Source organism: Castanea sativa, chromosome 10, assembly GCF_040712315.1.
Source record: "Castanea sativa cultivar Marrone di Chiusa Pesio chromosome 10, ASM4071231v1".
NCBI lineage: Eukaryota > Viridiplantae > Streptophyta > Magnoliopsida > Fagales > Fagaceae > Castanea > Castanea sativa.
This window is the reverse complement of record NC_134022.1, coordinates 33,093,597-33,114,813: the sequence shown is the minus strand read 5'-3', so window position 1 is coordinate 33,114,813 and position 21,217 is coordinate 33,093,597. Positions and strand designations below refer to the sequence as shown.

General features: G+C 42.0%; 2 protein-coding genes across 2 annotated transcripts; both read right to left on the bottom strand.

The window, feature by feature from the left end:
- Window positions 1–772: 772 nt before the first annotated feature.
- On the bottom strand, window positions 773–1,504 carry LOC142612414 (uncharacterized protein At4g02000-like). Its single transcript, XM_075784512.1, has one exon. It carries the CDS (start codon window positions 1,502–1,504, stop codon window positions 773–775), a length of 732 nt encoding a protein of 243 aa, XP_075640627.1.
- A 9,745-nt stretch (window positions 1,505–11,249) lies between these two features.
- LOC142612413 (uncharacterized) lies at window positions 11,250–11,696 on the bottom strand. The gene has a single exon (XM_075784511.1). The coding sequence runs from the start codon at window positions 11,694–11,696 to the stop codon at window positions 11,250–11,252; it is 447 nt and encodes a 148-aa protein (XP_075640626.1).
- Between the last annotated feature and the right edge of the window lie 9,521 nt (window positions 11,697–21,217).

The window sequence follows — 21,217 nt, the reverse complement described above, 5'->3', positions numbered from 1 at the left end:
CAAGCTATAAGATTCATTGGGCTCGGCGGTGCTGCGTTGCAGCCACCGCCTCATCACCATCCATCTGCTCCTTATCCTCTAGGGTAACCTTATTCTGATTCTTTCCTTTTCTTCTTTTTTGGTCAAGTGCATTTGGATCCAGATCTTGTAGCGGTATTGGGCCTTCGCGTTTATGGTTTGTTGGGCCAAGGCCCTCACGGGGTGTATTAACTTTCCTTTCCCTTCCCTTATCAAGCGTTTTCAATGTCCGCTCTTTAGGCCTAGTCTTTCTGCAGTCTAGCCCACTTTTGAGTCAAACAGCATAGCCATTGGACCTTGCATACCATCGGGTTTACTTAGGCTTGTCTTGTGTTTTCATAAAGTCTGGTTTGGCATCACCTCAAATTTAAAATTTGGCTCATTCACATGGCATGTTACTTTCTCCCATTAAATGCCCTTAGGTGATTTGGACTGGGTTGCTTGTAGGTTTTGGGGTTTTCACTAATTTGTATTCCCTTATCGTCTGTTTTTCCTTCCTCCACGTTGACCTTTCCCTCTTTATGCAACTCTCCTGTCAGGTGCTTTAGGGAGTTTGATTTTGTAACATCCCAAGTAGGGCTAGCGTCACCCTTAGTAGTCAGCCTAGGCACGTGAATGCTACCTGCCGCACCTTCTACTCCGGACGCGCAAGGCTACGTTGTCCCTTTCTCCTATCTAGCGCTGGCAACCCTTTACCTTCTGAATCTCCATCCATACTCGGTCTGGAGGAGTCCTTGGTGCCTCTTCTAATCGGTTATCCTCTCAACCAAACCCCGTCTTGCAAGTTGTTGTTTTTTTGTAGAAGATTTTCAGAGCTATTTGGGCAATCTCTAAGAGCATGGCTAAGCATACCACAATTGTAGCAAAAATTTGGGAGCCACTCGTATTTGAAATTAATCCACCTACTCTCTCCTCCTTCTATGGTGACCATTTTCCCTCTCACAAGTCGTCTTGTAACATCTATCCAGATTTTCACTCGAAGACATTTTGCCCATTGAACTCTTGATTCAGGGACGTCCACTTCCAAAACCTCCCCTAATTTACGACCAATTGCTACCCTTGTCTCCCTTGTTCTACACTTCAAAGGAAGATTAAACATCTGAACCCAAAAGGGGGACCATTTCAGTTCTATCTCCTTTGGGGTTAGCTCTGCCTCAAAATCTTGGATTAACACTAGTTGTTTCTCATAGCTCCTAGGGCTTATGTCAAGGACTTTCTTCTTGTCCTTTCCATCTCCAAACTCCACCAAGAAAAGATCCTCCTCTATCTCGAACATTTGCATTCCCTTATTTAGTTTCCACATCATCCTCAAGCTCTTTCTCAAGGTGTCTAGACTAATACTTCTGTGTGATAGAACCTTCAGGACAACACAATTTTTTCCTCGTTTTATTGCTACTCTAGTACTACCACTCCCAAGCTCAATGTCTTCAGCCTCCTCTTCCGTGAAAGATAGCTTCTTCCATAGCTCTTCAAGCTCCTCAGCCATTATCCTCCTTACTAGTTACTACCCTAAGGTGGGAAAGCTACATGAAAAGCCAAACACAAACACGACAATGACCTCACCCCAGGAAGGTCAAGTCAACCCAACTCTCACAATAGTTGCAAGACGCTCACCTTCATCTACAAGCCCTAGGGCAAGAAAGCACTCAATATCCTAGTCCTTTGTTTGCTCTTCAGAGTTATTACTGTGAGGAGTTGATAAGTGAGAAGGTGGAAAAAGGGGGGGGGGGGGACTTCAATTTCTGTGTCATACTTCTGTTTCTTAATTTGTTTTTTGTTTGAGTATTGTTACCTAGGTCCTAAGCAATATTTTGTAGTTTTTACAATCGGGTGAATTGGTAAATTTGCTCTTGATTTTGACTAGGTTTGACACCGCTTTCTCTTATTTTTATTTTATAAATGCCACTTTCTATAGTTAGCAACTTATCATCTTTTTATCTCAATAAACAAAAACAAAAAAAAAGAGAAAAAAATATAGTTATATCTCTGAAGTTAATGTTTTGGTTTAGATCAAATTTATGCATTTATTTTTTTCCTTTAGCTCTAAGACTGGGGCTATGTTATTGAAACTAATTGCTAATTTTACTAAAAAAAATTCCTCATTTTAAATTATATTTTCAAATGGATGGGTTTGATATTGTCTCAATTAAGAGAATTTTGGAAACACAATAATACTAACTAGCTTCATCACATGCGCAAAGCGCATGCAATGAGGTTCTTTTTTAGTGGTCCTATTTTGTAAAAAAAAATGTATTTTTTTAATTTAAATATATAATTTTATTTTGAAAATCTAATTTATAAGTTGATAAAGTAATTTGAAAATTAACAAGAAAGTAGTCCTATTTTTTAGGCAATATTTTAGTGGGAGTTAGAGTTGCATTTTTACCAGATTGTCTTGTAGTTATATCTCTATTTAAACATAGGGGTATATGGACATTTTTTAACTAAAAAAATGAGGAATCCAAATAGGAGAAGCCCCTTAAATAATATTATAGATAAAGATTATTATACAGATATCTATACTACTATTTAAGAGGCTTTCTCTGTTTGGACCGAATTTTTTTGTTCTAAAATACCCCTACATCCCTATGTCTAAGTAGAGACAAAACTAAAGGACAATCTGGTAAAAATATAACCCTAACTTCCACTAAAACATTGCCTAAAAAACATAGATTTTTTTTTGCTACAACCACAAAAAAAAAAAAAAAACCTCATTGCACGCGCGAAGTGCGTGTGATGAGAGCACTATAGAGTAATGCAAGTCAATCAATATAAATAAATTTCTAGTACTTAATTAGTTGAATGAATCGAAGAAGATAGTACAAAACACTTCAAGATAATCTCAATTGAAATTCTAGTACAAGTGCATGAAATTTCAATTTTACACTCCTGAAGGATCAACTTTTGAGCCTACTCTTAAGACTTAAGAGACAAAGCTAGCAGACTACTTCTATGATAAATAAAGAATAATTTGGTGATTTGTAGATGATGGGGGAACCATTCTATATTGCTAGTCTTCCTCCTTTAATAGACTAAAAAAAAAGTAGTTTTTTTCCTACCATTTTACAATGTCTCAAGACAATCAGTTAGATTTTTTTGTTTTTTGTTTTTTTTATTACTCATTTTCCTCATATTGTGATTTCTTTAACATTTATCTTTAACACTGATGAAGCAGAATATCGTCAATTGAGGAGGGTTCGTCCAGGTGATGACTGTATCACTCCTGCGAATAAGATAGAAGCTTCTTTACTCGGTCACCGGTGCGGTGCCTGCCACAACACCTCCGATGCCAAAGTTAGCACAAAAGAAAATAGAGTTTTATAAAGGAATCGCTTTGTTTTTCATATAATTGTGTTTTTCTGCCCCTTATGTGGGTGGTGCAAAGGCTTTATATACCTTTTTTGGTGTCTAGTCGTTGTGGCATTAATTCCTAGCTTAATGGTGCTCCTGGCCGAGTAATGGGTCTTTAATATGCTTCCAACGGTCTACCCAGCTGGTGTCGTAACCGCTCGAGGTATTACTACCAGCATTGAATCATTTTGGTATCATCGTCAGTGACGTGACAATGTTTCTCTCGTCATGGGGGAGTATAGGTCGTCTGTAGCATTATACCCATCCGTGAGCCCTTCTCGTCGTTCCCATCAGATGCCCCCGGATCATGTGGTCGATGTGACATGTCACGTTGTCCACAGAATGCGAATCGTTCGAACACGTCGTCCACAGAATGCGGATCGTTCGAACACGTCGTCCACAGAATGCGGATCGTTTGAGCCGCAGGCGACTTTTGGGATTTCGTGCTGTAATAAAGGTGTAGTGGCGGCACCATTCTGGTTGTTGCCACATGGCGCTTACTGGTGGGTGCAGTTACTGTTTCTTTTGTGCGACCCTTGGGTTTCCCGCCGATTTACGGTTTTCCTGGGCTTCGTTTAAAAACTCCCTCATTTCCTTTTCTTTTTTGTTTTTCATCTCCTAAAATTCCCTGTTTGTGCTCTGACCTTTCCTATCTCTTTCATTTCTTCTGTAAACCGGCGCGCATTCTCCATTTTTCCAAAGTTGGTGCGAGGCAGGGTTCTCTATCTTCTCCGTCCGAGGTATGTCCTTCCCCTTTCGATCTTTCCTTTCTTTTTCCCTTTTTTTTTTTTTAATAATGAAATTCTGATACCCCCTTTTTCTCCCTCTTTCTTTCTTTTTTTTTTTTAAAGCTTTTTCGGTCTTTCTATGATAGATAGTTCTGAGGTTTGGACCATTTGTCCTTAAGTTTCTTTCCTTTTTGCGCACTTAGGAGGGTTTGTAGGTGTTTTTCCGAGCCTTGAGGGTTTTGTTTCAGATGGTAACGGTTTGGGAGTAATGGTGGCCAATTTTTTGCCGTTGCTTCGTCTGTCCGTCAATTGGTTGGGGAATTTGTTAAGGGAGTGGGTAGAGATGTCTGAGGTGAGGACTAGTGAGCTCGAGACCGAGTTGTCGTCTAGTGACGACCCAGTGGGGGGAGACACTGCCGTCTCTTCCTTTCGGGAGGTCAGGGCTTTCCATGCCCTTAGAGAGGTATGTGGGCTGGATTCCGAGACTCTAGGTCGATTTAGGGATAGATTTCAGTTCCCGGAGCGGGTTAGGGTTCGTTTGCCCACCAAGGAGGATCGGGCTTGTCATTCCTTTCCTGGGGAGGTTTGTTTTTATGAGTCTTCCTTTATCTGCGAGTTGAGGCTCCCGGTCCATCCTTTTTTCATGGAGTTGTTAGAACGTTACGGTATTGCTCCGAGGCAGCTTATGCCTAATTCCTGGAGAATACTGGTCAGCTGTATAGGGATATGGCTGGCCGCTACGGATGGTGGAGAGCTTAGGGTGGACGAGCTCACCTATTTGTACCGTCTAAAGGAGTCTAAAGAGTTCGGGTACTATGAGCTAGTCCCATGGGAAAAGAGGACCAGGATCGTCCGAAATCTACCCTCGTCTTTCAGGTACTGGAAGTCCCGGTTCTTCTTTGTGTCGGGGGACGATTTTGAAACCCCCTCTGGAGGGGTTTGGGGTGAACTCCCGAGGCTATCTCGTCAGTGGAGGACCCCAACCTTAGGTGCGTCATTACTTATTCCCGTCAACCGAGTTTCGTTGAACTTGATTTTTTCTAGTTTTTAACTTCTCTGTTCATTGTTTTGCGCAGTAAAAAGGCGCCCTAAGCTCAAGAGCAGGTATAAGGAACGTGTAGAGAAGGCGATCGAGTACGCGCGGACGATTGAGGATTGGGACGACCTGGTGGATCCGCGAACTCTCGCGTTCTATTGCCTCGACCCAGAACCTTCTGCTTTTGTCTTGCGCAACCTCAGGATTGAGGGCAAAAAAAGTAATGTTCTCCTCGTGTATTTCTTTCTCATGTATGTTTCTTTCACATGTATGTTTCTTTCCTGCAGAGATGACGACCAAATTTAACAAAGGCACGTATGACAAGATGAGAGCCAAAAAGGACGAACCTGTGTCCCACCTTGGGAAGAAGGTGGTACGCATTACCGGGAAGGGCCCTCCGGTTACTTCTGCGGCTTCTGTCACACATCTTGCCTCCGGGACTGACACGACGAGGTCTGCCTCTCCCGCTGCCTCTATCGAGGAGATCCCCACTCCTGCTTCTAAGAAGCAGTGAACTTTAGACAAGGGGAAGGAGAAGGTTGATTCTCGTTCGTCATTAATCTGGGACGACGAGAAACTAGCTGTGGACAGGGCTCGTGAGGTTGTGACGGTAGAGGACTTGAGGGTCTTTTCAGGCTCATCGACAAAGGACCTCGTGGATCGTCATTTGCACAAGCTAGTCCAGGTAATGCCCTTGTGTCATTTTTGCTTCATATGCCCGTCCATTTCCTTTTTCTTTTTTTTTTTTGAATGTGACCTCCCTGTGCGTTCTACAGGTGTTGGGGGAGAGTATTCATCTTTCCTCCGAGTATTTAGCTAGGGAAAAGGCCAAGGTCGAGTCTGCTTTATCGTAGATATCGGTCTTGGAGATGGATAATTCAAAGCTGAAGAAGGAGCTTATAACTGCCATGGGTGAGGCCAATACTGCAAAGGAAGAGGCCAGGAAGCTTCAGGACGACCTCAAAACTGAGCGGCAGTTGGTTCTAGAGAAGGACGAACAACTTGCTTCTGCTCGGGAGAGGCTAAAGGGAGTTACTGTGAGGGCCATAGAGGGCTTCCAGCAAACTGAAGAGTACAACTCTGTCCTCTTCAGCTGGTACTTCAAAGGATTCGAGCTGCTGCGGAGATACCTGATCAAGCACCCCTCTGGAGTAAACTTGGAGACGTTGGATATGGAGGAGGTGGATAAAGAGATGTCTGCTGACGAGGCCGCGCAGCAATCGGCTCCTGATGCTAGTGCCCCAGCGGAAGTTCCTCCTGTTGATGAAAGAGACGACGAATGAAACTTGTTATATTTTCTGTTTTTTTTTTTGGGCGCGCCCTTTGTATTTTGGGCTTTAATTTGAGAACAATTTTATTCGTATTTTGTGAATGCTACTTTCGTTTCAAAGTAATCTCTTGGTTTCGTAGCTACTTGCTTTGTTATCTTCAATTTTATTCATATTTTGAGGATACTACATGTTTTGTTGCCTTTACTTAAAGCAATCACTTAATCAGTAATATACATCCGTTATTGCGGAATCCTTTCACTTAGACTTTTTGAGACAATCTTTCTGTCTCGTCAGTGATGCACATCCGTCAGTGCAGGATCTCATTACTTAGGGATTTTTTGGAGACATTCTTTGTGTCTCGTCAGTAATATACATCCGTCGATACGGAATCTTATTACTTAGATTTTTGGGAGACATTCTTTGTGTCTCGTCAGTAATGTACATTCGTCGATGCGGAATTTTATTACTTAGATTTTTGGGAGACATTCTTTGTGTCTCGTCAGTAATGTGGACTGGCCTGTTAGCACGACTGTATTGGGTAGGCAATGCTTTTATTATTTTCAGAAAAGTGAATACATTAGCTTGTTACACCTTTTGATGGTACTTCTTTAAATGCTCAATGTTCCATGGTCGAGGAAGCACTTTCCCGTCCAAGGTTTCCAGGTGATAACTGCCTTGCATGGAGTAATGAGTGACTCGGTATGGTCCTTCCCATATGGGGCCGAGCTTTCCTTGGGTGGAGTTTCTAGTTGTTGTCGTCACCTTCCGCAGGACGAGGTCGCCAATGTGGAGTCGCCTGAGCCTCACCCTTCTATTGTAGTACTCGGTCATTTTCTTCTGGTATTGCGCCATCCTGTCCGAGGCTCTGTCTCTTACCTCGTCCAGGCAGTCCAGGTTTACTCATAACTGCTGGTCATTGTTTTCATCGTGGAATGCTTCTCGTCTGATGCTGGTTACTCCTACTTCGACTGGGATTACTGCTTCAGTGCCATATGTAAGCCTGAATGGGGTTTCGCCTGTCGGAGTTCTCGCCGTGGTTCTGTAGGCCCATAACACGTTGGGTAATTCTTCTGGCCAGGCACCCTTCACGTCGTCCAGCTTGGTTTTAATTATCTGGAGTAATGTCCGATTCGTTACTTCTGTCTGCCCGTTCGCCTGTGGATGCCCAGGGGATGAGAGCTGATTTTTGATGCCGAGGCCGGAGCAGAAATCTCTGAAGCCTTGGTTATCAAATTGCCGCCCATTGTCCGTGACAATCGTCCGTGGGATCCCGAACCTGCAGATGATACTTTTCCACACGAAGCTCTGGATTCGTGCTTCGGTGATGGATGTCGTTGCCTCGGCTCCGACCCACTTTGTAAAGTAATCAATTGCAACGAGTAGGAATCTTACCTGTCCTTTTCTCGGGGGTAGTGGTCCGACGATGTCGATTCCCCATTGTGCAAATGGCCACGGGGATGATATGGTCGTCAATTTCTCCGCCGGGAGTCGTTGGATGTTCCCAAATCTCTGACACTTGTCACAATTTTTGACGAGTTGCGATGCGTCCGCTTGGACAGTTGGCCAGAAATAACCTGTTTGGATGACTTTGCTCGCCAAGGATCTGGGGCCAGCGTGGTTCCCGCACACACCTTCGTGTATTTCTTCTAAGATCTACCTGGCTTCGTCCTCGTCGACATACTTCAAGTATGGTAGGGAATAACCTCTTTTGTATAGTCGATCATTCAGAATGGTGAATCTGGTTGCTCTCTGCTTGATTTTCCTGGCGTCTTTGGGATCCTGGGGGAGGTGCCCGTCTTGGAGGAAGGATATGATTGGCGCCATCCAACTGTTTATTCTCTGGATTGTGAATATCGAGATTTCTTCGATGCTGGGACGTTCTTGTATTTCCATGGTCAGCTCCGCGCATGCTGGTTCCTCTTCTGACGATGCTATTTTCGCAATCTCGTCTGCTTCCATATTCTGGCCTCTTGGGATCTGCACGAACTCCAGTTTGTCAAATTCCCGGGCCAAATGCTTTGCTATCTTGAGGTATTTCTGCATTCTTTCCTCTTTTGCTTCGTACTCCTTTCTGATCTGTGCTATTACTAGCTTCGAGTCACTTTGGACGACCAGGTTTTTTGCTCCGATTGCCTTCCCTAGTCTCAGCCCTGTTAATATTCCTTCGTACTCTACTTCGTTATTGGTGGTTGGGAACTTAAGTTGAACCCCATATCTGAGTTTTTCTCCGTCGGGAGTTGTTATAACGATCCCTACTCCCCCCCTTTTTTGGGCTGATGATCCGTCAGTCTGGATCATCCATTGTTCTGTAGCATCTTCGCGGTTGTCATCGTCGTTAGGGGTGATCTCGGCAATGAAATCTGCTAAAGCTTGGGCTTTGATGGCAGTTCTAGGAAGGTACTCGGTGTCAAACTGGCTAAGTTCCACTGCCCATTGAACCATTCTCCCGGCTGCCTCTGGCTTGTTCATGGATTTCCTGATCGGTTGGTCCATCATTACCAATATTGGGTGTGCTTCAAAGTATGGTCGCAGCTTCCGTGAAGCTACTATTAAAGCGAATGCAATTTTTTCAATCCTGGGGTACTTGGCTTCTGCTCCCTGGAAGGCTTGGCTTATGTAATAAACTGGCAGCTGTTTCTTGTCTTCCTCTCTGATCAGGGCTGCGCTGACGGCTGTGGCTGACGCTGCCAGGTATAGGTAGAGGCTTTCCCCTTCCTTTGACGGACTTAGTAGGGGTGGATTGCTTAGGTAGCGTTTTAGCTCTTGAAATGCAGCTTCGCATTCGTCAGTCCAGGCGAAAGCTTGCTTCAACGTCTTAAAAAAGGGGAGGCATTTGTCCGTTGCTTTGGAGACGAACCTATTTAGTGCAGCGATCCGCCCCGTGAGCTTCTGGACATCTTTGATGGACTTCGGTGATGTCATGTCTAGTATTGCTTGTACCTTCTCCGGATTTGCCTCTATCCCTCTTTGAGACACCATGAATCCCAAGAATTTCCCTAATGCTACCTCGAAAACACACTTGCTGGGATTCAACTTCATTTGATATCTCCTGAGGGTGTTAAATGTTTCTTCCAAGTCGTCCAGGTGTGCCAGTTCCTTTTTGCTCTTGACGAGCATGTCATCCACATATACCTCCATGTTCCTGCCGATTTGCTTGCTGAACATTTTGTTTACTAATCTTTGGTACGTTGCCCCCGTGTTCTTCAGTCCAAAAGGCATTACCTTATAGCAGTAGAGCTCCTGGCTCGTGATGAAGGCGGTTTTTTCTTGATCTTCCTCAGCCATCTTTATTTGGTTGTATCCTGAAAAGGCATCCATGAACGTCAGGATTTTATGTCCGGCCGTGGAATCCACCAGCTGGTCTATCCTAGGCAAGGGGAAACTATCCTTTGGGCATGCCTTGTTTAGATCCGTGAAATCTACACACATTCTCCATTTCCCGTTTGCTTTCTTTACCAGCACGACGTTGGCAACCCACTCGGGATAATACACTTCCCTGATGAAGTCTGCCTGCAACAACTTGTTAACTTCGTCGTTGATCGCCTGGCTTCGCTCGAGGGCAAAGACGCGACGCCTCTGTTGGATGGGTTTTTTTTCGGGATCTACGTTTAATTTGTGCTGAATCACTTGTCGTGATATGCCGGGCATATCCTCATGACTCCATGCGAAGACGTCCTGGTTTTTCCTAAGGAATTGAATGAGCTTCGTTCTCATTTCGGGGCTTAGTGCTGTCCCTATCCTCGTCATCTTCGCGGTTTCCCCCTCAACGAGCTCGACGGCTTCCAAAGCCTATGCTTTGTCTTCTTTCTCCTTCTCTATCGTCCATGTGTGACTCTTCTTTGTGGCCACTACAGCCTGGTGGCATTCCCTAGCCAGGACTTGATCTCCTTTAACTTCGCCAACACTATCCTCAGTTGGTAATTTCACCTTTAAGCAATATGTGGACGTGATCGCCTTCCATCTGTTGAGCGTAGGTCTACCAATGATTACATTGTACGCCGACGGGCAGTCTACTACCAGAAAGTCCAACTGACGTGTTTGTTGCTTTGGGTATGTTCCTATCGTGACTTTTAGTGTTACTATGCCCCTGGGGTATACCTTGTCCCCGCTGAAGCTGACGAGAGGGGAGTCGAAGGGACGTAGCCTCCTGGGATCAAGTTTCAGTTGCTGGAAGGCTGGCAGGTACATAATGTCTGCGGAACTGCCATTATCTATAAGTATCCTCTTGGTATTAAATCCCTCGATCGTGAGTGTTATAACTAGGGAGTCGTTGTGTGGCTGCCTTACTCCTCGGGCATTTTCTTCGTTGAAAGATATGTCATGGTTTGTTCATCTCTGCTTGAATGGGGGCTGCATATGGACGCTATTCACTTACCTCTGGCATGCTTTCTTGAGGGACTTGCACGACCCTCCCGTCGGTGGCCCTCCTGCAATCGTGTGTATTTCTCCAATCACGTCTTGTGGTAGTTGAGAAGTGCTGACCCCATTTTTTGACGAATACTCGCGCTGGCCCTTGCCTTCATCTCTAAACCTGCTGGGTTCTCCCTTCTTTACATACTTCTGCAATTTTCCTTTCTGTATCAACTCTTCTATTTGTCCTTTCAGGTCTCGGCAATCCTCCGCGTAATGGCCATGATCCTTATGGAATCAGCAGTATTTGTTCTTGTCCCGCACGTTAGGAGATGAATGTAAAGGCCTTGGCCACTGAAGGTAGTGTTGATCCTGGATCTGTGTCAAAATTTTGTCAATAGGCATAATCAGAGGGGTAAATTTTACCGTTCGTGGCGTCTTTTCATCCTTTCATTTGTCTACGTCACTTCCCCGACGGTTCGGACGTTCCCTCTTTTACCCCCTACGTTCGTCTTCGTGCCTTCCCTCCTTTTTTGACCTGCTCTCGTCCATAATGGCTGCCAGCGCGTCCTCGGCATTCATGTATTTTTGCGCTTTCAAGAGCATCTCTGCCATCGTCCGAGGCAGATTCTTTGCCAACGAGACGACGAATTCCCGAGACCTAAGCCTTGCCTTAAATGTCGTCAGCTGTACTTTGTCGTCTGCATCGTCCACTTCTAGGGTCTCTCGAGTGAAGCGCTTCACGTACGAGCGCAAGGTCTCCTTCTCCCCTTGCTTAATAGTGAGCAGGTGATCCGCGGGTCTCTTAGGACGTTGCCCTCCGACGAAATGGCGCAGGAAGGCGCTACTTAACTGTTCGAAGCTGTCAATAGATGAGGTGGGCAGCCTCGTGAACCATTCCCTACCAGCCCCCTTTAGCGTGGTAGGGAAGGAACGACACATTATCTCGTCAGGGGGCTGTTGAAGACCCAGTGTCGTCTTGAAGGTATTAAGGTGATCTTGGGGGTCCTTGAGTCCGTCAAAGGGTTCGAGCTGAGGTAACCGAAACTTTGCTGGTATTGGCCGTTCTAAAACTGCCATGGTAAAGGGTGAATCTGTTGCCCTGACCATCCTATCTAGGCTCCAATCCGTCTTCTCCTTGATGACATTTTTCAGCTCATTCATCTCCTTTCTCATTTCCTGGAGGAGATCAGAATGCTGTTCCTCCGGAGTGATGGTCCTTCGTCGGTCAGTTCTCTCGTGGCTATCTCCTTCATCTTCTTGGACCACTCTCGATTGGTTCTCTTCCTGTTGAAGTTTTTGTCTCATTTCTTCATTTTATCTGGTGAGCTCTTCCACAGTGGCCACAAGAGCTTGAACTTGCTGAGCCAAGGCTGCTGAGTCTTGGTTGGACTCCATCTGGATATTGAAGTTGGTAGGAACTGCGCTTTCGGATCGTAGTACGAGAACGTTGTCCCTACAGACGGCGCCAAACTGATGAAGCAGAATATCGTCAGTTGAGGAGGGTTCGTCCAGGTGATGACTGTATCACTCCTGCGAATAAGATAGAAGCTTCTTTACTCGGTCACCGGTGCGGTGCCTGCCACAACACCTCCGATGCCAAAGTTAGCACAAAAGAAAATAGAGTTTTATACAGGAATCGCTTTGTTTTTCATATAATTGTGTTTTTCTGCCCCTTATGTGGGTGGTGCAAAGGCTTTATATACCTTTTTTGGTGTCTAGTCGTTGTGGCATTAATTCCTGGCTTAATGGTGCTCCTGGCCGAGTAATGGGTCTTTAATATGCTTCCAACGGTCTACCCAGCTGGCGTCGTAACCGCTCGAGGTATTACTGCCGGCATTGAATCATTTTGGTATCATCGTCAGTGACGTGGCAATGTTTCTCTCGTCATGGGGGAGTATAGGTCGTCTGTAGCATTATACCCGTCTGTGAGCCCTTCTCGTCGTTCCCATCAAACACTATGTTTGGAAGGTTGGATGAAGAGAAGAATAGAGAGTAAGGTTTACCTCTTCACAATTACACGATTTTCCTACGAATAAACTATTTATATCATTAATAAGTTACAAATAATAATTTATTATCATATAAAACTATTGACAAACTTATACAATCTAATTTTAAATTTATATAACCACCGCGCACCCTTGGTGCGGTGGTCACTCTACAAGTATAAATGTTTGTGGAGTGTGGGGGGTAAGAGTCGGGGTTCAAATCTCCAGAAGAGAACTTCACACACATATACACTTAGATTAGGCTAAAATATAAATTCTATCTTGTATAAATTTTTTTTTTAAAATCTATATAAATAAAATTTAAAAAGCATACACATAAAAATATAATATTATATATAGATAAATCAAGCTTGTTTATGAGCACATTTTTATGCTTGAGTTTGGCTCGTTTGACAATCGAGCATAAACTTAAGGCTTGAACTTAGCTTGTTTTCTAAACAAACGAACATAAACAAGTTTTTTTTTTCAAGTCAAGCTTGAACAGTTTATAAACCGTCTAGTTCATTTATAACCCTAATCTATATATACAATATTCTAAAGTATAATAACGATGTACTCTTTTCTCTTATAATAATGGATCTCACTAGGTTATGCAAAAAAAAGTTTCCAACGAGATTTTAGTCCTATTTAGGTACTTTTCTTGAAGGGCAAGTGGTTTTATAATTTCATGCTATCAAAAGTATTGTAATTCAACTCACACGTCTTGATGTTTTCAATGAAATCCTCCTGGATTCAATTTCCTCATTTTATATCAAGCATGGTTTTGGCCTATAGTGGCTAAAATATTATATTAAAATCCGCAAGTTTTTTTTTTTTTTGGGAAACATCTTTTATTTTAGCTAGCATGTATTACATCAGTTTGGAGGCGGTGATGACCAACCCGACCTGTTAACTTTTTTCAGCGAAAAGAAAAATAAAGAGTATTATTTCGTAAAAGTAAATGTGACATAGCATGATAGCAACATAATTAATTGGCCCAATTTCCATTTCGAACATAATCCCGTGGTCGGCCTCTAGTTTTAGTACAAGTGTGTGAACAATCGTGTTACTTAAGCGAGAAGGAATAATAACGTGTTCTTTCTTCAATTTTCTTTGGTGCCTCTCAAATTTTGCAACTAGACCACTTCTCTAAAACCAACGGAAATATTTTTTATTTATTTTTTTGATCGAGGTCCCTCCATGTCGGTCTTTTCGCGAGACATTACTTTCTTGGTCTTACAGAGTATATAGAATTTACTTGTCAGATCGTCTTACATGTAAACGACGTCTTTTGCGAGACACCACCTACTTGATCTTAAAGAATATAGAATTCACTTACAAAATGGTCTTACATGTTGTGAAAATGAGGTCTCGTCAGACTGTCACATTAAATGATTTCTTTTCCATATTTTTACACCTATTTCAAAAAGAGATCCCCACTCAAAGTTTTGTTTTTATCATTCTATGGGCTTTGTGTAAGTAGTTGATTGAGCCTCTAGGAGCTCATTCCGAGCATGGAAGGGGCATGATAAGAAAGGCAATGGGTTGAAATTTTTAAATCAAGGTAGCCAGCCACCTAGCCAATGAAATTATAAAATTGACCCATAAGAGATTAGCATCAACTTCTTCCCTACCAGAGTTTAACGAAAATAAAAAATGGGACATCACTTCTCGATCGTTCACACACGATAATGAGCCCACTCCAGTGTAACGGCTTGTCACTTCTCATAGAGTCAAACTATCAATTGAGTTTATAGAACTTTATAATTGTTTAACCTGAATAAGCTTTAGCTTTTTGTCTTCTCATAGAATATTCAAGCATTTTATATTTTTATGTTGATTGATGATCTTTTGGGTTTCCTTATCCTTGACAAATACCTAGAAAAAAACAAAACAAAACAAAACAACTGGCAAAAAAAATCTCATATAGTATAAATTTTCTCAATATAAAAATAAAAATGTTTTCATTTAAATATTCAAGAGGATTAATATTAAAGGTAAGCCAATTTTAGTTTATTTTAATCATCAATAATAACTTGACCAACCGCGGCTAGGAGATTTTTATTTTATTTTATTTATTTTTGTAACAACATTGTCATTATCATAACCCTAATTATGATTACGTACATTTGTTGCTTTTGTCCTCAATTTGAAGCCTTTCATTAATTGTTTTAAACCAATATCGAACAAAAAAAAATAACCAGCGTCGATTTGACTTCATTGTATTTTGTTATGATGATGATGATGATTAACCAGAAGTTATTTATTCTTTTTTTTTTTTTTTTATGGGGGTAAGAAGAAAATTATGAGGAAAAAGGCATATAGGCCAAAGAACTCATTATTGGAATCTTTTAATCCTACTATACCTACATGCATATTTTAATCAATATGGGACACCATGATGAAACTAAAGAAATATATATCTTGGCAGGTTTATAACTCGATAATTGGTATTTTAATTCTCTTGATCACCGTTGATACACTTCCTTTTCTTCTTTTTTCCCCCACAAAGCTTTATTACTTTGTACTTCTTAATTGTAATATTTTGCTTTTGGAAAGCACATATTAATATAATAAACTTATTCACGGCCCAAAAAAAGAATGACACAAAAAAATCAAAAATGAAAGGGCACGAGGGCAAGGGGTTTCATTCCGAAGAATAATAGATATTTTATATTTATGCTAAGGATTTGTAGTTTAATGGCATAACCTAATTTAATTTATAAGAACAATCAGATTCAAATTCTCATTTTCTATTTGTTGTAACAATTTATCAAACAGGAGAAAAAAGAAAAAAAGAAAAGAAAAAAGAGAAGAAGATATATTTATTGCAAATGAATGGTGTGATTTAAAAAATAAAAAATAAAAACTGCAAGGCATCGTTATATACATGAATGTAGCATCCCATTAGAGAGAAAGGAAAGAGAATAATTAGGGGAAAAGCATGTGGATTCTTGGAGCTGGTTGAAGACAAGCACAAGATGCTTATTTCATTTCTTGTTTGAAATGTAATCTCTCTACGTAGTTTTCAATTATAGACGATGAAGCTTCATTATTAGTTAGGAGAAAAAGAAGAAGAAGAAGAAGACAGATCAGGGACAGACTGGTAAATTAATATAGACATGGTCACCATTTTGGTTGTGTGTACTGTGTCCACGGAGCTAGGAATTTTTGTTTTAAGGGCCAAGTTGCAGCATTAATATATTTATCAAGACAACCCCCACACACATATATACACACACCCAACAAAAAAAAAAGTTCAATATTTTCAATTAAAACTATGTTTAATGGCAATCTTTCATAAAATTAATAAAAATTATTTTTACCATTTTCATATTAAAATTCTTAAAAAGTTTTATTTTCTATACAAATTATCAAATTTTATACTAATAAAAGTAAAAAATCATTCAATTGAACTAATGCAATTTTAACAAACATGAATGATCCAAAACTTGGAAGAATAAGTTAGACTCTAAACATATTTGAAACTATCTTGCTTTAACCCATTATATGGCAACTAAAGAGACATTTCATGTTTAATTTTAGTGACAATATTTTTTTAATGAGTCAATGATTTGTTGATCACCACATAACGGGTTGAAAAAGATAAATTCAAACAATAAACATTTTGCTGCTTTAATGTCTTGTAGTAGTAAACTATTACTTCATGAATCTTATCACAATAGATTATGTAATGTATTATAAACCCGGTTTATATAGTGATAATACGAAGAAAATCAGTAGGCCAGATGCTCTAGACTTGGAAGGACTACTTGCTCTTTTGATGGCCTGAAAAAGAAAGAAAAGCGATCAAAGGTGACCGGGGCTGCCGGCCAAGAACCCTCCAATGGCAAAGTTAGTTTTTCTCTATATTTTCGGAGTTCCAACTTTTTGGGAAATATCTCGCGTACCTTTGTTTTGTCTGAATGAGCATTTATATAGTGTTCTAATAGACGGTTATCACACTTGTAACCTCCCCTGGATTCAAGGAGGTGTAAGGGTTTAAAGATAACTTCCATAACCGTTTAGGAGTTATATACTTCTCACTCAACGGTTACTGGAAGTTATCTGTGTAATAAGGAGTCGTAACATTACACTCGGAAATTTTCCTAAGTGTGACAACCTCGTCCTAGTATCTTCTTGTTGAGCGTACTTGTCTTAGAAATAGGGGTCGTTCCTCCTACGGACGAATTTCCTTCAGGACGAGCTTATCAACTCTTAGGACGAGGCGTCTCGTTCCCTGGTCATGCGGACCTCATCCAAGGTTCAACCTGTTTGGACGAGGTAGTTATAGGTAAGGTTTTTCAGGGTTCTTGCAATACTGGCTGAGTCACGGACGACTTCTATGGACGACTTCAGGATAGGCGCTCTATCGTACCCTATCAGTTGCCCCCTCGTCCAAAGGTCGTCTAGAGCTCTTGGTTTTTGAACACATGTTTCATTATGTCATCCCACGTGTCTCGATCTTGTTGGTTGAGTTCCCATGGCTTTGGATTGTGCCACGTGTCATCACTATGTTGGTTAGCCGTCGTGTCGATTTGTGTTTTCGAGAAAGTTGCCACGTGGTTCTTCCTGATTGAGCACGTCGTTCCAGGTTCCATTTTTCAACGCCTATAAATAGTAGATTTCCTCCCATACCCTCTGCATTTTTCAAATTTTCTTGTTTGACATTTCTCGTCCATCGCCTCATCTAGAAGTATTCCAGCGTCCCTAGTTTTTCTTCGTCTAGAGCCAGGTATTTTCTCTACACTCATCTTTAGGTTTCCTTTAAATTTCCACAATGTCTAAAGTTTTTTCTTCGTCTAGTAATAGTGTTGATAGAGAGATAGACGAATACCACAACTCGACTAGTTACAGTGGCTCTAGTAGTAATAGCAGTAGTAGTGGAGGTAACACCACAGACGAGTACGTTTCTGGGGTTCCTGGGGTTCCCCTGGAAGTCTTCCAAGAGGAATTTAGGACGAAAGTGGCGTCTGGGTCTGGGGCTAGTCCCTCCAATGCACCCTCGTCCACTCAGAAGGATGAGGTTGAGACCATCTATAGCTGTGCTGTGGGGGTTCCTGCTAAGACAGACGAGAAGAAATTAGCATCTCTTAGGAGCTGGTATCAGATTTCAGATGGGCTAAATCCTAGGTTGGCCGTCCGTGATGAGTGGTGTTGCCAACCTCACTTTGGCATAGGAGTTTACGAGGCCTATCTTCTAGAAGGTCTTAAGTTGCCTCTCAATGCATTTGCTAGGGAGTTGCTCACCAGATTGGGTTTAGGGCTGTGTCAGTTCAATCCCAATGCATGGAGACTCATCGTTTCTATGCAAATTTTGTGGAGAGAGGTTTTTGAAGGGGATTGTCCCCTTACCGTGGACGAATTCCTTTTCCGCTACAAACCCTCCGAAATTAGCCAATCCCGTGGCTTTTATCAATTTATAACCAGGAGAAAAGATTGTAGGATAATAAAATCGTTGATCACATCAGATAGGAATTGGAAGACAGAGTTTTTCTTTGTCTCTAGTTTTTGGGCAGGGCACCCTATTGAGGTGAGCAGGGATCCATTTGCCTCATATACAGGAGAGTTAGGGAACCTTCGTCCTGAAGGTATGCTTATCACTATTGTAGTATTACCTTTATCGCATGTCGTTCTATACTAACTAAACTCCTCGTCCTTACTGTAGGTGTTAGAAAGCCGTCTTTGAACAAGTTTTACTTGGGACGTGTTCAAAAAGCTCGTCTTCACCCAAAGAGGGACTTCCATTCTTTGGTTACCCTTCAACGTCTTGCTACTTGGGGACTTGGCCCTGAACCCTCTCTAGAAACCCTAGCTCACGAAATTACAATCCGTCGACGTAAGCTCTTGCCCTAAGATTTCCTCGTCATTTTTTTGTCTTGCCATCGCCATAATCATATCATCATAGGTACATATATGTTGATTTATTTATTTTTTGCAGGAATGGCTACTATGAAAGAGAACAAAGGCAAGGGAGTTGTGGACGAGGCCAATAGGCAAGACGTTGAAACTCGGGCTCGTCCTGTTGTCGGTGACAAGAGAAGCCTGTCGAAGGCTATTAATCTTGAAAATCTCCCCAGTCGTCTGAAGGAGAAGAGAGCGAAGCATAGGAGGTCATCCAAGCTTGGGGTCGTCACTCCTGCTGTCCCTGTTCCTCCTCTGTCTCAATCGCCGTCCATCCAAATCCTTGACGTGGAGTCTTCTGAGCCTACCCATACTCCTCCGTCTAAAACTGGTGTTCCTACCTCGTCCCAGCCTCCTATGGAAGTTGCTTCAAACCTCCTCGAGAGTGAGGACTTGGCCTGGGAGAGGTTTGAGAAGGCAGTTTCTGGCAAGGACGTGGCTGCATGCTATAACATGTCCTTGAGAGAGTTTGAACACTTAGGTGTCCACGACCTTTTGAAGGTAATTAATATAAACTTCTCTTCGTTTTTTTTTTTCTTATCTTCCTCGTCATACGCTTATTTCCTTTACTTTATATGAAAATTCGTAATCACTTATGCAGGCTATGTCCAAGTTCATAGCCGCGTCCAGGCAGGCTACTGAGCTGGATAAGACGAGGCTTTTATTGGAGAGGAGGATACAGGAAGTCAGGGATGACTGTAAAGGCTGGGCTGAAACAGCGGCTAAGGCTAAGGAGGAAACCAAGGGTTTACTGAACCTCGTTGAAGAGCTAAGAGCTGACATAGTAGAGAAAGACACTCGTCTTAATCACTTTCAAAAGAAGACCGACGAGTTAAGCAATTCTCTTGAGAAGGCCAAGGAAGATGCTGTGGAGGAATTTAGGGCTTTAAAGCAATTAACCGACCTTCTGGACGCTAACTATGCAGCCGAATTTGAAGATTTTCGCATGGAGGCAAAGGAGAAGTTTCCCGAGGTTGATTTCAGCTCTATCGTCCTTCAATTATGGGGTGCTGCTAGTTCTTTTCTCCAGACGAGTTTTGAAGATATCAACATTGAGGACGACGCCTCGACTAAGCCTGCCTAGGACGACCCCAATGCCTGATGCCCCTGCTACTTGAAGACTTTTTAACTATCTGTTCAAAGTGTTCATTTTATTTCTTTGTTTTGGTCCACTGTTTTTAGGACCTTTTTTCAAATGTATTTGAGTACAATTATTTCGTCCAACATTTTCTGGACGAGTATATTTACAACTGCCTTTTAAGGCTTACTTCGTAGTGGTTTTCGGACGTTGGTCGTCTACCCTTATTTTAAATTTCGATGAATATATACTTTTATCCAGTACTGAATTTTATTGTATGGACGAATCTATGCTTTGTTTTCACCATTAGATGTTATTAGTTTTTAAACAATGAGCACTCTAAGTGTTGTATGGTCGTCCACGAATTTTTCTCATGGACGATCTACTTATGTATGGACGTCTTTATTAACTTTTAATTTTCTTAAGTGTAACTCGTCTCAGAAATGGCAATGATGATCATGCGTCTTTTGCCTCGTCCATGGGCTAGGCAGTTGGCATCCGTCTTTTGTATAGACGTTTTAAGTATTTTTTCCTCGTCCTAGAATCTGAGCGTCTTGGCCAGATGCTCGTCCATGGACTAGTTTCACTGTGCCTTTTATGCCTTAGCCTTTCTTTACTTTATCCTCGTCTTGAGGAAAGTTTATGAACGTTACATCCCTGCGTCTAGAGATTTTCATTCGTCTTAGAGTTTTGCCCCCCTTGTAGGTGTTATTATGGGAGTTAGACTTGTGCATAAAATACACTGAAAATTCAAACCATATTATTGCATGAACATTATCCATAAATATGGCACACACTTAGAAGCTAGTGCCTTAAGAAAATACTTAAATACATAACCTCGTCTTTCGTAAGCTGGTCCGTAAGTGGTGCAAAAGTTTAAGAACTAGTGCACTTTTTATTCTTAATACACACCATAGTAGTAGTAAGAACACAACAGTAAATATAAGTGAACACGCAGGCCATAACTGTAACTTCGTCATTGACTTCCCTTGTCCCTGCTTATCACTGATAGTACCTCTTTAAGTGCTCCACGTTCCAGGGATGCTCTAACTTCCGTCCATCCAGAGCTTTCAAGTAGTAATACCCCTGCCTCTTGCAGTTGATTACCCTATAGGGTCCTTCCCAATTGTGTCCCAATTTTCCATGAGCTGGGTTCCTAGTTGCCAAGGAGACTCTTTTGAGAACAAGGTCCCCCACACTGAACCGTCTGGGTTTCACCATGGCATCATGCTGTCTAGCCATAAGATTATTGTATCTTGCTGTCCTTTGCTTCGCATCCATTCTTACATCGTCAATAAGATCGAGGTCAAGACGAAGTTGTTCCCCATTCTCTTTCTCCTGATACTCCATCACTCGATGATTAGCCATATGAACCTCCGCTGGTATGACAGCTTCACTCCCATAGGCTAGTTTAAAGGGGGTTTCTCTTGTCGGAGTTCGTATAGTCGTCCTATAGGCCCAAAGAACGCCTGGTAACTCGTTTGGTCATA